This window comes from Panthera pardus, unplaced genomic scaffold, assembly GCF_024362965.1.
Source record: "Panthera pardus isolate Hobbes unplaced genomic scaffold, ASM2436296v1 HiC_scaffold_8, whole genome shotgun sequence".
NCBI classification, from domain to species: Eukaryota; Metazoa; Chordata; class Mammalia; order Carnivora; family Felidae; genus Panthera; species Panthera pardus.
The window spans coordinates 26,603,064-26,620,450 of NW_026527013.1; the positions used below are offsets into that span (position 1 = coordinate 26,603,064).

At 51.8% G+C, this 17,387-nt stretch overlaps 1 protein-coding gene and 1 long non-coding RNA gene across 10 annotated transcripts in view; one reads left to right on the forward strand and one right to left on the reverse strand.

Annotated features, from left to right (window-relative positions):
* Positions 1-16,883, reverse strand: part of FAM3D (FAM3 metabolism regulating signaling molecule D) — a 34,345-nt gene extending 17,462 nt beyond the window's left edge. Inside the window, exons 1-4 of one of the 9 annotated variants that reach the window (XM_053897913.1) lie at positions 16,579-16,883; positions 14,223-14,321; positions 2,778-2,828; positions 822-929 (exon numbers count right to left, since the gene is read on the reverse strand). In XM_053897913.1, coding sequence (XP_053753888.1) covers positions 822-929; positions 2,778-2,790 — 121 coding nt within the window. In that variant the 5' untranslated portion in view covers positions 2,791-2,828; positions 14,223-14,321; positions 16,579-16,883. Of the gene's footprint in view, positions 1-821; positions 930-2,777; positions 2,831-3,668; positions 3,758-4,231; positions 4,254-4,609; positions 4,807-4,936; positions 4,991-9,973; positions 9,998-14,222; positions 14,322-16,578 lie in introns of those variants that run through there. The other 8 variants (XM_053897909.1, XM_019469912.2, XM_053897912.1 and 5 more) reach the window with 8 other exon arrangements.
* LOC109279082 (uncharacterized) lies at positions 4,761-7,778 on the forward strand. The gene is made up of 3 exons (XR_002086009.2): positions 4,761-4,874; positions 6,770-6,904; positions 6,995-7,778. It is a non-coding gene; the product is annotated as an uncharacterized LOC109279082 (long non-coding RNA).
* Positions 16,884-17,387: the final 504 nt, after the last annotated feature.

Consider the following 17,387-nt stretch of genomic DNA (forward strand, 5'->3'; position numbering starts at 1 on the left):
CATCATCCACTCATCTGTTATCCACCCGTCCATCCATCCATCCACCCATCTGTCATTCATTCATTACCCACCATCCATCACCTATCCATCCATCCATCCATCCATTCATTTTTCTTTCACTCATCAAATGTTTACTGAGTATCTGCTCTGCACCAGGTGCTAGAGAAATGGATGTACACAAGATAAAATCCTTGCCTTCAGGAAGCTGACACTCTAGGGGCTGGTGATAGGCAACGACCAAGTAGACAAGTAAATAAACACTGGTGAAGCTCTAAAGGAAACGGGCTGACATGAGAGGCAAAAGTAGGACAAGGGGGTGTGGCTGCAGCTGGGGTGTGCAGGAAAGGTCTCTCTGAGGAGGTCACATCTGAGCAGAGACCTGAAGTCTGAAAGGAGCTGGCTGCAGAGAGATGTGCAGAAAGAGTGTCCCGGGCAGAGGGAAAGCAGCTGCAGCTGGAAGCCACAATGCTCAGTTTTCTCCCTCTTGGCCTCCCTCTCTCCCTCCCTCCTTCCTTCCTTCTTTTCTTCCTCCCTCTGTCCTTCCTTCTCTTTCCTCTTTCTTCTTGGAATCACATTTCCAAAATGACCCCTTGATGTAGGTGCGTGTTTTGGCCAGGGCCTCGGAACACTTCCATGTTCCCCGTGGGCTCCAGCCTTCCCGACAGCCTCCACCCCCACAAAGGCTGGGATCCCAAAGGCAGCCCACACCATGCCATATCTGGTGGCCCATCTCCTGGGCCACCCACGGACAGAGGGAGGAATATATCCTTGGCCCCGTCCTGGTCCATAGGCCCTACCCCCCAGGAGTGGGCCCCACTCACTCAGCCAGCGGGGCAGACGGATAGTTTTCGCGTTTAAGCTGATGTAGCTGCGAATAAAGATCCATGTGGAGACCAGGGCAAAGACGAGGGCCAGAAAGCGAAGCACACCTGCAGAGCAAGGAAATGCTGCCATGAAGCCACATCACAAGGCCAGATAGCAAGATTCTTACCAAATCCCCACAGTGAGACCATGCCACGGGACCCCACTGAGGGACCCTGTGTTGTAGCTCCAGGTCAAGGCCCACACCTTGGACCGGTTCAGGGGACCACGTGGTGAGACCACGTGTGAATCCACGCAGTGATCAAGTGGTGAGATCACGCTACAAGATTACATGGCAATATTTCCCAAAGTGAAGCCACTGGGAGGAAAAGGTAGAAATGCACCTTCTGGGGCTCCGCTTAGCCATCCAGAGACAGAATCATTGAGGGTGAGGCCTGGAATCTGCACTTTGGAGGCTGGAGAGGTGTGTTGTGAAAGCAGGAGGCAACTTCTACTGCAGACAGCCCTAAGAGGCGAGCCTCCCGGCCGGACGTGGGAAGGCTGCGTCCAGGGCCCCAGGCGGCCGGTGCTGCTGTGTGATGTTGGGCGGACCTCAGGCTCTTTGGGTAGGAGTGCCTCAGTCAGAGTGAACATGGTTCAACACCCTTGCCTCTGAGCCTGCAGCTTGTCGGGAGGGATGTGACAGTTGTCCCTGGTAGGCAGCCTCCAGGGTGGCTTGGGGCCGGCCTCCCACACTTTCCATCACTCCCCCTGAAAGCCACCACAAATAACCACACAATGCTGTCTATAGAAATACACATGGCCTTGCTGCCACGGCTTCCCTGGCCTCGTGGCCAGATGGCTTCCGCATCAGTGGGGAGCAACCCCACGCACAGGACAGACCCCCACCGCCACCCCCCACCCCTCTGAACTCCGTGTCTTGTCTCTTCCCTTACTCTCCCATGAGGGTTAGAAGCAGGCTCCACTATGCCTCCCAGCTCAGGGACCCTAGTGGCCCTGCTGTCATCAGGCCACGTTTCTCTAGCTCCACCCCTGACCTCCATGTGGCCCTGAAGTCAACTCCGTGGTCTCATGCTGGTTTCTGGCTACTTGGGGGTAGGGGAGAAGACTCCCTGGATCCTGGGGGGCAGGGCTCAGGTCTGTGGGAGTCCCTCATCTTCTGGGGTGCAGTGTGACTGTAGGCACCCAGAATTCTCCCTGGGTATTATACAGTCATTTTGTTAGGGCACCAGGAGAACAGCTTTTACATACATTATTTCAGTTCATCCTCACAATAAACTTCTCTGTTACATACTATTGACTATCCCCATTTTACAGATGAGGAAACTGAGGCTCAGAGAGGTGGTCACTTGGCTGGTAAGTGACAACGGTGGGGTTTGAACCCAGGGAAGTAAGCTGGTCACTTGGCTGGTAAGTGACAATGGTAGGGTTTGAACCCAGGGAAGTAAGCTAACTCTAAAATTTGTGCTCTTCCCCACAGCTGTTTGGGAATATGGATGAATTGTGTCCATTTCTTACTTGGTGCCTCAGTTTCCCTATTTGTACAGAGTATAGCATGAGGGCGTGGATGAGAAGGCAAAGGCTACTCCTTGTGCCCAGCCCCGTGATGTGAGGATTCTAGAATAGCCCTCCTTGAGACAAATATTTTGTCCCTAATTTCCTACCAGGATCAGATATTTCCAAAACAGGGTCACTCCCTGTGATCCCAGCCAGATGGGGTCATCGTGCCAAGCTTCTCTGGTCCCTCAGCCTAGAGGCAGGAAGTCTCCTTTTCCCCTCTTCCAGGCTCCCCCTGGATGGGTTTCCTCCTGGAATTCTGGCCTGACCATTTGAGAGCACATATGGCCAAACAACCTGGGAGTCTAGGACTGCCTGCACTGCTGATCGAAAAATGATTCCCAAATCGATTTCAGACCTCAGCCTTGAGCCTAAGAATCCTTAGAGCCTGACCCTACCTGACACTCTCATCTTGTCCAGGTGAGGAGTGGCTTGGGGTCAGTGTTAGCCTGTGGAGAGAAGGAAATCAAATTGGAAACTGGCACCTGGGGTCTGAAAACAAATAAGGCTGACAATTAGGGACAGGTACCTCGAACAGAGGAGATCACAGACCTTTCGGTTTGGTTCCTCACCATCTGCCATCTGTTCCCTCTCTGCCTCCACCTCTCCTTCACTTTTGTCCCTAGAACTTTATTCAATTCAGCATGTCTTTTTTGGTGCAGACATTGGCCAGTGGAGGAAGGTGAAGTCTGCCAGCCACTGTCTCTTGGAGGGCTGGCTTATTCACTCATCCATCCATTCATCCTCCCTCCCTCCCTCCCTTCCTTCCTCCCTCCCTCCTTTCTTCCTCACTCCCTCCTTTCCTTCCTTCCTTCCTTCCTTCCTTCCTTCCTTCCTTCCTTCCTTCCTTCCCTCCAGCTAGCCAAGAGACATTGAACTTGAGCTAGCTAGCCCTAGTCAAACCAGCAGGAAGACAGAAGCTCGAGTGAGCTCGAGTGAGAGTACCAAAATGAAGAGTAATGAGGACTCTCCCATGACGGCTGAGTTTGCACAGGGCGCTATATATGCAATTGAATCCTCCTTGAATTCTCACACTCCCCCATTTTAAGGGTAGGTAGACCAAGGCTCGTTATGGTTAAGCCCAGGATTATTCAGCTTGTAAGGATCAGAGTCAGAATTTGGATGCAGGTCTCCACTGCCCAATCCCCACAGGGTCCCATTGCCAGTGCTTTTGTCTCAGGAGAATCGAAATTGGGGTTTCCTCCCTTCTTGAGCCCTGGGCAGGGGTAGGGTTGTCCTTGGCCCCTCCTCCTTTCCCCTGTGCCACCCCCCAAGTGCTGGGCAGTTACCAGTGATTTGGCAGCTTTGAAGACCCCCAGTAAGTCTCTAGAGACAGAATGGAGGGGAGGGCAGGGCTGGTGGTAACTGTTCCACGTCTGTGACCCGCTGCAGCCAGCTGGAGGGGCCCTGACCTCAAGGACTACTCCCACCACTCTTCCTGCCCCTCCCATCCCAGAATCTTCTTTATCCTAAGAATCTATCTCAACAGACGTGGTCTCCAAAGTCCAACTGTCAAGGACCCAGATAAGAGACAGGAGGCTTGAGGTCTGCCACTGAAGCAGTGGGCTGGGTCAGTCCTTGACATTTAAACAAGAGCAAGCTCCAGTGCAAATCTGCATTTCCTTCTGTTAAGCAAGTATAAAAAACGCTCCCCTCCCCCCACTCTGGCCCCGCCTTCCAGGTCCTTCCAGGTGAGAGAAGTGAGCCGTGCCTGACACCACCCACAGAGATTTTGTGGGACTTTAACTTCCTGAAATTCAAATTACCACCGCCCCCCTTTTTTTCCAGATACAAAAGCATGTTATGCTTTTGAATGTTCATAGGATGTGACCTACAGTGAACAGCGACTTACAGAGAGCCCAGGCCAGGGATGAGGCTGGCAGGACATTCTGTGGGATCCCCATATGTGGAGGCTCCAGGAGAGCTGGGGGCCCAGCCGGATGGAAGGAAGTATGAGGACAGGGTCAGATAGATGAGGTGGCACAGATGAACAGATACTGATATTCGCGGACAGCGAGTCAGAGAGCTTGGAGAGAGCAAGGACAAGGGGACAGGGAGACGGCAGAGATATAAAGAGAGAAAGAATGAGACAGGGACAGAGGACGAGAACAGATAAAGGGGCAGAGGTAAAGAGCAAATACTCACAACATGCACTTACCCAGATTCAAAGGGAGAAAGAGTGCCATTCAGAAAGACATAAGAAAGATAGGACAGAGGCTGGGGCACATACCTGGGCAGGGGGCTAGCTTCTCCCTGGCATGCCCATGCCAAGCAGGGTTCTGGCTTCAGGGTGGGGGTGGGGAGGGGCGGGGCAGCGACGGCTCTTCCAGCCGGACGTGTCCACTCTGCACCTGCAGGGCTCTCCAGTCTCCTGAGTCCCTGGCCGGCTCACCCTGGCAGCCCGTGGGTGCTCTGGAGACTCCAGCTCCAGAGTCGCGGGCTCCGGGACTAGACTGCTGGGGGCGGGGAGGGAGGAAGACCGGCCCTTGGGACAGGTACGCAGGGTGGGGCAAAAATTCCCTCTGTAGCCACCCAGACCCAAAAGTCTCTTTCCTACCTGTTCTTGCGAGATTTGTCTGTCACAACCTGTTATTCAGGTTACGTAGCTGTGGGGCAAAGGTGCAGGGAGAGAGGTCTTCCTGCCCTGCATAATGGCTTGAGGCCTAGGCATACATATGGTGGCTCCAGGGTGGTAGGTGGTCACAAGGTCAGCGGGGTGGGAGGGTGGAAAGTAGGGGATGGGGGAGGAGAGGTGCGGAGTGGGAGGGCAGAGCCCCTTTTTCACCCTCGAGGTCCTTGAGCCTCTCCCTTTGTCCTGCCCCTCCCCTTGAGCCCCTTTGGACTGGTTGTAGTTCTTTTGCATAAGCCCCAAGCATCGTTTTCTTTTCCAAGACAGGCCTTATCTCCTGTAGGTCTAGGGCAATGCTGAGCACGGAGGAGGTGCTCCGTGAATATTTTGGGACTGAATGAACTCCATTCTTGCCTAGTTCTGAAAGGTTAGGACAGTTAAAGTTCAGAGAGGACAAGTGACTTGTCTAAGGCCACACAGCCAATTGTGGATTTCCTTTCTGAAGCATTCTCTGAGCACACATGGCAAGGCAGGCTGTGCATTAGGCAGGGGTGTATGGCTACGAGCAAGACACACTCTGGAGTGTTCCTGGGCCTTTGCACCCCTAGTCCCTGTCTGTACACCGTTCCTCTGCCTCTTTGCCTGGAACACTCCTACTTATCCTCGGGTCTCAGTGTAGGAGTCACTTCCTCTGGGAAGCCTTCCTGGACCCTCCACATCAAGGTGAAATACCTACATGTGGTCCTGGAGGAGGGACACTTGTCATGGCACCTCACCCTGTCGTAAGGGGCTGGTCAGGGAGAGCACTGTGATTTCTTTGTGATTGGTTCAGAAGGGGGCATGTGACCCAAGCAAGACTAATTAGAGTTTTTCCTGGGACAGATGTGTGGAAACTGGGGAGAAAGAAGCTATTTTTTACCAGGTTACTCTAAGCTAGCCATCTGTGAGTCTGGGGCCACTGTAACACATCACCCCCTGCTGTGGGCAAGTCCCGCCAGAAGGTGTAAATGCCAGGGCTGAGTAGTGGGGCATACTTGAGAGAATCAGGGAGGAAAAAGTCTGTATTGTCAGGAAAGAGGATGGACTTTGGGTCCATTGGACACACCTGGGTTAGTCACTCAATACTTGTGTGCTTTGGGGCACATCTCTCTGGGCCCCAATTCGTCCTTTGTGAAATGAGGGTGATGCTATCTACGTGTCCCGAAAGGGGTGTCAGGCAGGGAGGCTGTCTGCCTACAAGGGTTTTGCTGGCCTGTTGGCCCCACTCGCCCTGATGCTTCCTCCTAGCACCCTCCTTGGCAGGATTCTATTCGGATGTTTACTTTTCCTACGAAACCAAAATGTCATCACAGCCAGCTTGTTTGTGACATTCCTTAATGGCCCTCTAGGAGCTGAGAAATCAGCTTCTTCCTGTTTCCTGGAGCCCTCTTTACTCAGGTGCCTTGGAGCTTAACCTTTGAGCTCTGTCCCAGAGCCCAGATGAACGGAGAAGGGGTTACTCTCTATCCAGTCTAGGAGGGTTGAGGAAAGTACCTTAATTGGAAAGCACTTATTTCAAGTGGGTATTTCCCCTGCTTAAACCTGGTCTATGGTCCCGAAAGCTCTCAGGATGAAGGCCAAAGTATCTCACATGGAGGCCTTGGATGATTTTAACCCTGGCACGAGATTAACCTTGCCAAGCTCATCATCTGCTGTCCCCACTTTGCTTTCTGCTCTAAACACTCAGAGCTGCCCTGAATGAGGCTCTCTCTCCCCCTCCAGCCTCACACATGCTGTTCTCTCTATGTGGACTGCTCTCCCCTGACTCATCCACTTGGGCAGCTTTTCCTTGTCCTCAGGTCCTTACCCAAGCAGCCCTTTGTCGTTGGAAAGACAGAACCTGGAAGCTGTTTCCTAGCTCATCCCAAGGACCCAGGCTCAGCCAACAGTCACTCCTGAATCAGCCCTGAGCCACAGGTAAAATGGAAAGAGCTCTGCAAACAGCGCTCTGCATTTTCCCTGGCTTGGGCGTTAGCCACGGGTTCAACTTCACTCTCTGATTTTCAGGTCATTTCCAAGGAGGCATGAACTTGAGGCCAGATACGGAGCTCGGAGAAATCAGATTGCAGTTAGCACCAACTGTTGCTTTATGGCTGCACTTTTATTTGCTTTAGCCCTTCAGGTTTTCCGGCACCTGCTGGCAATCAGGTTTCCTCCTCTCTGCCCGGAACCATACCTCAAATTGCTGCCCAAATTCTGGAGCAGGGAAAAACCCGTTTAGATACACCTGGGAGAAGAAATGGCGAACACATGGTGTGTGCGCGGCCTCTCATCCTCCTGTGACCGTGGAAGACATCAACAACCCATACTGATCTCGGCTTCGGAGTCTTTTCTACGTGCGGGGCACCTGGGCTGCTCAGCCGGTTAAGCGTCTGACTCTTAACTTTGGCTCAGGCCATGATCTCATGGGTTCATGAGATTGAGCCCCACATAGGGCTCTGAGCTGACAGCCTGCTTCTCCCTCTCCCTCTCCCTTCTGGCCCTCTCCCACTCACACATGGGTACACACTCTCTCTCCAAATAAACTTTTTTAAAAAAGAATCTTTTCAATGTACTGCTTTAAGCAGAAGCAATTTCCACTGCTGTCTTAGAGATTTACTGAAGAAGAAAACAGCAGACACTCGCCATTCTAGGAAATACTGTTAGTGTGATACCCCACCTGAGGGGTTTCTCTTGGCCCCCCTGGGTCAGGCTGGGAGAGTCAGGGAGTTAATTTCCCTAGGAGCAGCTCTCAGCTAGTATGGTTGAGAGTCTGAGGATCCTACCCTGGCTTTCTCATCCTAGGTATTTTTTTTTTATAAATCTTTTTTTAAGTTTACTTATTTACTTTTGAGAGAGAGAGAGAGAGAGAGAGAGAGAGAAAGCAGGGGAGGGGCAGAGAGAGAGGGAGTCAGAGAATCAATCCCAAGCAGGCTCTGTGCGGCCAACACAGAGCCCGATTCGGGGCTTGAACCATGAACTGTGAGACCATGACCTGAGCCAAAACCAAGAGTTGGAGGCTTAATCAACTGAGCCACCCAGGTGCCCCTAGGTGAGTACTATGGGTTGATTGTGTCCCCCGCAGATGTATATGTTGAGGTTCTACCCCTCAGGACCTCAGAATGTGACCTTATTTGGAAATGGGGTCATTGTAGATCTAATTAGTTACGGTGAGGTCAATAGGGTGGGCCCCTAATCCGATAGGACTGGAATTTTTCTTTTTTTTAATGTTTATATATTTTATCTTGAGAGAGAGAGAGAGAGAGAGAGTCCCAAACTGAAAGTGAGAAGCCCCACATGGGGCTCAGACTCATGAACAGTGAGATCATGACCTGAGCCTAAATTGAATCAGACGCTTTACCAACTGAGCCACCCAGATGCCCATGACTGGAATTTTTCTGAAAAGGAGAAATTTGGGTGCAGAGATCCACACAGAGAGAGTGCCGTGTGAAGACTGGAGTCACACTGCCATATGCTGTGGAACTACCAGGAGCTGGGAGACAGACTTGGACAGCTTCTTCCCAAGCATCTCCAGGGGCAGTGTGGCCCTGCCGACACCTCGGGGTCAGACTTCCAGGCTCCAGGACTGGGAGGCCCAATACACTTATGGCAGCCCAGGCTGTCTCAACAGGGGCCATATCCGAGGTGGCTCCCTGGCTGTCGCCCATAGTTCCACTAAAGAATGGGGCCTCAGTGGCCCATAGTAACCTGTTGGACACAACACCCTTTATGGGGTCCTTCCCTTCCCTGTCTCACCATCTGTCCCATCCCCTGCCAGTGCCACCTGGGAGCTCTCCCCAAATAAACTACTTTCCTTGAATCTTTTTCTTAGGGTCTACCTCTGAGGAAACCAACTCAAAATGGTGTAAGATGGACCTGTCCTTCCCTCCCCTTGGGCTTACCTGTGTGGGGCCTCCTGGCTCCCCACAGCACCACCCTTCTCCCCGCTTCTGACCACGGCTCTCCCAAAGACCTAGCCCCACCTGTGATGGGGTCTCTCTTCCTCCTCTTTCAGGCCCACCTGGGCCTTCTCACCTGGGAAGCCCCCTCACTTTCCCATCACCTCTGCCTGGGAGTGACAACCTGTGTCATCCTACCCCAAGGAGGGCGAGCCCTCATCCGGCCACCTCCACCTCTTCCTGGAAGCATGTTTTTCTGACTTTTCTTCTTGCCTTAACCCCAGCCCCGGGGGAGCCCCTCTGTCAGGAGAGAGGGGCCAGATTTTTCTCAGTGAGCTCTTGAGAGCCAAACTTGCTTGAGCTAATAATAAAAATAATAAACTATCAACAAAATAACACAACTAGCTACCATTTATTGAGTGCTTACTGTGCAGCTGGAATTAGGCTAAGAATTTTATGTATCTGTCTCGCCAAATCTCCATGGCAACCCTGTGAGTTGGACACTACTGTCTCTTCTTCTCAGCGGAGGAAGCTGAGGCCTGAAGGGGGTGGGTGATGTGCCCATGGTCTCCCAGCTGTGGTAGCAGAGGGGAGATCCACACCATCAGCTGCAGGCAGCAGATGGTGACAACACCGGCGTCTGGCAGGCCTCAGGCAGGCTCACACTCACCAAATCCCAACAAGGAAGGGAACTGGGTCCAACGGGGGTTCTGTGTGCCTGGGACTAAGGCTTGACTCAAGAAAAGGAGGTATTTTAACTGGAACCCAAAGGATAATTCTACACCAGGAGAGGGTCCTAACCTCAGGCCACTGAGGGCTCACATTTTCCTTCATGTGAGTAACTGAGTCTTTGGCGCAGGGAGGGCATGCACGAGCCTTTGTGCAGCCACTCTGACCTCCGTCCATGGCTGATCTAATGAAGCAAGCACAGCATTTTTCTGGCTAGTAACAGAGGGGGCTCAGACTGACTCCCACCAGTCGCCTGGGGCTGGCACATGAGATTTGTCATCCTTGGAGTGGGGACTTCTCAGTGGGGGGCAAGGGCCAGCCTGATTTGGAGCTGGGTCCTCTCCACAGCATGGGCCTTCTGGAGCCAGAGGAGACATACTGGATGTGACAGAAGCCTCTCTCTTCTCTCAGACAAGCCTGAGACAGCACACGGTCATGAGCTGAGCAGGTCTGAGGCTTCTGAGTCTGCTTGGTCAGGAGTTATTTGGGGATCTCTATGACATCTTTTTGTTTTTAAAAGCCAACTCAGTCATTCATCCTACATTTCCTGAGGCTCTCTTCTGTACCATCACAATGCTGGGGGGGCCTGGGACAGAGCAGAGAACCAATCAAGTTCTCGCCTTCTGGAAATGCACAGCACAGCTGGGAGGGACAAGTATGTGGATGGTTACAGTGCAGTGGGCTAGGTGCTCTGGTAGGTGTTTCTCCAGGGGACTTCCTGGCTAGGAGGCTATCAGAGAATGCTTCCTGGAGGAAGTGGCATCTAGGCAGATAGACTTCCCCTGGAAAGTGTTCCAGGCAGAGGGAGCAGCATGTGCAGAGGCTCAGAGGAGAGGTAGAACCTGATACTCTGATGGTAGAGACCAAAGTGAAGGGGGAAGGGGAATATTCATTAGAGCCTTAAGGATGAGACTAATGTAATGACCTTGGGCTTTGTTCTCAGGGTCATGAGGGGGCCATGGGAAGAATTAAACGGGGCCAGTGATAAATCCTCAGCTCAGTGTGGAGAAGGTAGCACCTCCTCCAAGAAGCCTTCCCTGACCCCTGGCTCCTGGCCTTTCAGTGGAGAATCCGCCATAAGGCACCTTGTCATGCTTCATGGTCAGCCTGATTTGGAGGCCATCTTCCTCTCTAGGCTGTGACTCTTGAGGGCCTTCCTCATCAGGTCCCCGGTGCTACAACCAAGGCATAGCAGTTGTGCAGTAAGTGTCATTAGAAGGAAGTGAGTGGCTTTCTGTTTGAGAAAGAAACTAGGGGAGAAACCATCCCAAACACACCAGAACTTGCTCCCTCCACCCAGCTGTCTTCGTCCTTTACCCCACACTCAACAGTGCTCTCCAAAGTGAACTCTGTCCAGAGGATGGGCTCAGACTTTGGAATCTGCGTAGCCTCTTCTGGCTAAATGCAAGCTCAGGCTATTTTCCTCGTCATCCTTGGAAATTCTGTGGAGTTTGTCTCCAAAGGCAGGGGGCGCTAATTACTCTTCCAGGGCTTCTTTCTGTTCGCCCATGGGGGCAGGATTCCTCACAAGGGACAAATTCCGCATGCTTGGGTGTGGGTGGTGGACGCTGCAGGGGGACAGGGGTCACAGGGCCTGAGGGAGACACTCAGCATGTAGACAAGAAGACTGAAGTCGAAGGACATGATGGAGTGGAAAAGAAGCAGAGACACGAAGATACTGAAAGTGACAGACATATTGACAGACACACATGTACTAGCATGTGGTCATTCGTGTGTGTGCACCCCCCCCCCCCAATGAGTCAGGTGCTTCTAAAAGTCCCACCTGGAACCAGGGGACATGTGTGGCCCTGCCCAGACCTGGTTGCCACTTGGCCTGAGTTTCCAGTCATCCCTGAAGGCTGTCCTGAATCCTGACCACGAGGTCCAGGCCTGGGAAAGGTAATCAAAGGAACCAGAGGCTGCCTTTCATCCTCTAAATGGTCCTTCTTGTAAGCCTCCGGTATTTATAGGCAATTATTGATCATGTCACCAATACGGACGGACAGAAACCACAAATAAATCTGTAAACAATAAGGACGGTGGCTTGAGTCATTTGTTCCAGTGACATTTATTTCAGAAGGAAATAAACCCATTGTTTCCATTATGGCCTGTTTTAATTTTATTTATTGATTTTGATGGTCTTCTCCAGCTCCGGCTGGTGCTAGAATTACTGGGCCATGCAAGGCTGCAAAGCAGGAGATGCGAGAAGGTGTGAGGACACACAGGAGGCCTCTTACTCCCCAAGTTCCTGGGATGTTTCCCAGAATAAGACAAAAACACATGTGCCGGCAGCTGCTCTGAGGTTTGTGTATTTTAACTAATTTAATCGTCAGCAGCTTAATGAGGAATTTGGGGAAACCGAGGCACAGAATCTCAGGTCACAGCTGGTAAGAGAGGAAGAAAAGGATCCCAGTGATGAGCTCAGGAGCCCTTTTGCATCACTTTGACTCCTCTAGACCAGGGTTCTGCAGTTTTCTGCAAAGGACCAGAGGAATTATTTTGGGCTTTCTGGGCCATATGTTCCCAGTCACAGCTACTGGACTCTGCCATTGTAGTGGGAAGGCAGCAGTAGGAGCAGTATGTAAATGAATGAACGTGGCTGTGTTCTAATAAAACTTTATTTATAAAAACGGGTGGCTGCTGGATTTGGCCATGGGCCTTAGACTGTTCGACCCTGATCTGGGTGTTGCACCCTCTTAGCCCAAGGGGGACACGAACCTGGAGCTCCTGAGCTTCAACCTGCCTGAGTTTGGCTCAACCATTAGTGGTGGAGAAGGAAGGTTTCTGTGGGATAAGAGACAGTTCCTACAATTCTGTTCCTCCTACCCAGCAGCCTGTGTCCTCCTCAAGAGTGGATCCACCAGCCCCCTGCTTGCTTAGGGCCCAGCCGCCTGTCCTTGGACTTTCCTCCAAATTCACCCGACTGGATTATTACCTAAGGTGCTTTGTTCAGTGCCCGGCACTCAGGAGGTACCCAGGAAATAGCAGCTCTAGCCATATTTGCACCTTCAGGTTTGCAGAGGCTTCATCTGGCCCCAGGGATTTCGAGTCTGTATAATATGGTAGTTGAATGCAGGCTTTGGAACCCCAACTGCGCTCTGTCATGGGCTGTGGATATAGTCCTCTCAGCTTTAGTTTCCTTATCTATATGTGGCCACCACAATCGCTAATTTAGTAAAAATTAAATTCAAGAATACACCCCAAGCACAGTACCTGCTATGGACCCTGATGGTTATTGAGCAAGTAGGCCCCCTTGCACTCTGCCTTGGGGATGCACCTGTGCCTCCATCCTTCCTCCCAAGGAGGCAGAAATCCCTCCAGAACGAGAGAATAGTGTGCTCTGGATAGGGAATGGGTTCCTCCAGGCCCTGATAGAGCAGCAGGAGAAAGGAGGAGGTCACCTGGCCAAACATGTAGCCCTTCCCCTTCTTCAAGGGCGTAGGGTAATCTCAGGTTGTGGGGCCCTTCCCTCCTCCTCAAGGGGGTGGGGTAATCTCAGGCTGTGGGGCATCTTTGGGTACGTTAGCCGGAGAGGACAGTTTGTGCCACCAGAATTTCTCTTTGCTGAGAGTCTGGCTGTATGTCATTGGAGAGAACTATTGTATTAGGCTGGGACTGTCTGGAGCATCTGGGTTCATCCCCTGAGCCATGGCAGGCTTGCTGGTGGCCTGTCTGAATCTCTTCAGCAGGTCAAGCATGACAAAACTCACCTCAGACCCAGTGGGCAATTCTAATTCTTTCCATGAGAGACAGCTGGGTCTTGGCCTGTTTGATTAATCAAGATGGTGGCCTCCACAATGAAGTCAATGGGGTTTTGGGAAGGCTTTGGGAGATAAATCTTCCCGAGAGATGTGTGGGATCCAGACATCTCTAAAGGAGAAATAATCTTAATAATAATCATAATAATGATTCTAATAAGTATTAATACTGTTAGTTGGCCAGTTTGGAGCCTGGTGTCCTTCCACTTATTCTCAACAATATTGTGAGGCAAATTCTTTTTTTTTTTAATGTTTATTTATTTTTTAGAGAGAGTGAGAGAGACAGAGTGTGAGTGGGGGAAGGGCAGAGAGAGAGGGAGACACAGAATCCAAAGCAGGCTCCAGGCTCTGAGGTGTCAGCACAGAGCTTGACATGGGGCTTGAACTCACGAACTGTGAGATCATGACCTGAGCCGAAGTTGGACGCTTAACCCACTGAGCCACCCAGGTGCCCTGTGAAGCAGATTCTTTTATTGACTTCATTTTTACCAGTGAGGGGCTTAGAGAGATTGAGTGATTTGCCCAAGGTTACCTGAGTGGAGCGACTGATGCAATATTGCCATCCATGACTTTACTAACTGTGATGAAATGAAGTAGGGGTGATTGGAGCTAGACTGTGGTGGATGCCTGCTGCTTTGGTCGTCTTTCCAGCATCCGTTTTCCCTTTATCTGGCGCTCACCCTGATTTTCCTTTGGGAATCAAACTCCTTTCCTCTGCTGTCTGCTGTGCAGTTGGCTAGGGCCGGCCCCATTCCTGGCTCTAAGTGTGGCCATGTGGCCCAAGCCTAACTCCATTTCATGGTCACAGAGATGGGCAGGCAACCCAGGCTGAGGAGATCAGAGCCCTCACAGGGCTTTTGACACACTTACCAGGAAAGAGGATCTGCCTTTCTGCTGGGATCACTGACTTGAGACGACTTAGAACTGGAGATATTGATGGGTATCTGCCACTGTGTGGGAGCACCTTGCCTGAGAACAAAGCCATATGGAGGAAAGGATCCCAGAGATAGAGTCAGAGTGCTGGGGATGTAACCGAGCCTCTAGATCCAGCCTTGCCTGAAGGCGGTATATCTCTGGACTTTTCCATATGTGAGCCAATATACATCCTTCATTTGTTGGGCTGGTTTGAGGGTTTTTGTTTTTGTTTGTTTTTGGTTTTTTTGTCACTTGTACCCAGAAGGGTACCACCTGATACACAAGGATTTTCTCATTTTCAGCCAAAGTTACAACCACAGACAGGTGAGGCAACTTGCCCAATGTAACACAGTCAGAAGAAAGGCAGAGCTGGGATTCAAACTCCAGAAGTGGTGCTCTTTCCACGACATCTACACCTTTGTCTCCCCGTGCTACGCCCTTGGGGAGCAGACCTTGACATTCCCACCTCTGTTTCCCAGGGCCTCCCAAAGCAAGGGATTGGCACCAAGCATAGCAAGTGTCTGCCCTTTCCACGAGGCCCACCCTGTGGGACACCAGGCCAGCCGGAGGCCGCCACCCCCCTGCGGGCTGGTTGCTGCCCAGCCAGTATTAGACAGGCTGGTCTCACGTGAGAAGGAGCTGCCCAACCCAAACACATGCTGGCAAAGCATGGCTTCCAGCATTCCCCACCTGAGGAGATAACCCTCAGCCTTGCAAGCTTCCAAATTCCTATTGGAGCCGTTGGGCAGGCTGTGTGTAGACATGGAGGTAAGCTCAGAGAGAGGGGCGTGAATGGTGACCGTGTGACAGAATCTGTGCCTCGTCACAGGAGACCGGCCCGTCTCATACTGGCGGGCCTCGCACGGCATCCAGTGGGCAGTGGCCAGCCTGAATGGCGAGCTGCCGGACGCACCAGGGCAGACAGACAGAAGGACAGACTAGGGCAAACACTGGGTAAAGCCAAACTCCTCCTCACAACTATGCTCAGCCTGGGCATGAGCACCGGGCCATCCTCACCTCCCTTTGCCAGCGCCTGCCCCCTCCCTGCAGGACTGCCCCTCCTCGCCCCTCCTCCCTCTCCTCCTTCTCTTAAATCCTGCCAAATGCTCACCTCCCCTGCCCTCCTGCTCTGGCTGGCATTCCTCAGCAAATTTATGCTCAGAGAAGTCTGTCCTGACTCCTACCTCCTTTATGGTACACGTCCAGAGCGTTTTGAAATGACTGTACAAATTGTTTTTTACCGGATGACTAGAGCCATACCTGTTTTTTAAAAATCCTGTCTTGTTAATCATCGTGTCCTTGTTTAACTGCCATGTAGGAAGTGCTCAGTTAATGCTCACTGAGTGAGCCTCCTGTACCGGCTCTGTTCCAGCCACGGACTTTGAATCCACCGAAGCAGAGAGGCAGTGGTACCTAGTGCCGGGGGCATACATTTTGCAGTGACATTGCTCAGGCGAGTTTTTGAGTCTTTCTGTGCCTTCGTTCCTCATCTGCAAAATGGGAGTGATAATGGTGCCTCCCTCACAGAGGTGATATGAAGATTAGATAAGCCCTAGATAGGACACAGAGCCTGGCACATAATAGATGCTCTTTTATGTGTTTTTGTGATTATTATCCTAGATGCCTAGACAGAGAACTACAGGGATTAATAGGGGATAGCCACACTTTCACTCCCATTTTACAGATAAGAAAACTGAGGTTTAGTGAAGGGAAGAGACTAGTCCAAAATTACACAGCTAGAAAATTTATCAAGACTACAATACCTTTGGGGCACCCAGGTGGCTCAGTTGGTTTTCAGTGTTCGACTCTTAATTTCGGCTCAGGTCAGGATCTCAGGGTCGAAAATGAGCCTTGTGTCGGGCTCTGTACTGAACATAAAACCTGCTTGAGATTCTCTCTCTCTCTCTCTCTCTCTCTCTTTCTCTCTCTCTCTCTGTCTCCCTCTGCCCATCTCCCCACTCGTGCACTCTCTGGTCTCTCAAAAAAAAAAAGATCACATACTTTGTTGTAAGTTTTCAGATCATTATTTTCAGAGAAAAATGAGATTTGGGGCCTTCTTTGTTCATTCCTCGAATACTGGTGTGAGTCATGGTTGATACTCAAATGTTTTTTGAATGAAGAGATGAACGAATGAATGAACGCCAAAGGGCTCCCGTGGTTGAGGAAAAAAGCCTGCGATGCAGATGATCAGATCCCTGGCTTCCATGTCTTGTCTGCACGTTCCTTATCTTCCGTCTGCCCTACTTCTATTTTCGTTTCTGTCAATAATGTGGAACCCAAAGTATAGCCCTTTCCAGGCTGGTGAACATACCTGAGGGTTCAAGGCTCCCACGTCCCTGCGTCAGTAGAGAAGATGAGATGTTCCAGCTGGTGCTTTGGGTCCTGGACCCCAGCCAGCCAACCCCCTGGGCCGGCAGCTGAGGGAGGCCAGCCTGCTGGTTCTTGGAGGGGCTGGGGCCTCCCAGGTGGTCTCTCTAGATCTAGCAGGCCCAAAGGTAGGGACAAAGTGGCTCATGGGCTCTTGGGTGGGCTCCCCCTGGTCCTGCCCTGGCCCTGCCCTCCTGTGAAGAAGCCTGTGAAGAAACCCTCCCTGCCCTGTTAAACAATCTTCCCCGGAAGGAGGAAATTAATCTAAGGGCTCACCGGGAGGAAATGAGTCCAAAGTCTTGCCTGGTTGAAGAGCCACTTGGAGCCCTGGCTTAGGCCTGCGTGTAAGTAGGTGTCTCTTCCCCACAGATATCTCCTGGCCTTGGCAGAGGAACTTCGGGTGGGGATTTGAGCAACTCAACCAGGAATGAAATACCACAGTCACTGTTTGAGAAAGCAACACAAAACACAGCATGGCACCACGGCCCAAAACAAACCCACCCCATGCTGGCACCCTTTCCAGGCCCTGAGGGTGACAAGGGGACAGTTCAGTGAGGCAGTGGAGTGCTGTCACCCGCTTTGAGGTTCTAGGCCAGGCTGAGCGCTGCTGGAGAAAGCAGGCGTGGGGAGGAGGCACACACCGTGGGCGGGGGAGGTAAAGGCTGCTGAGCCTGGATGATGGACGAGGGGCCTCCTCCACCAGGCGCAGGGAATGGTCTGCAGAAAAGATTCTGGATTTGGTTTGGGGCACAA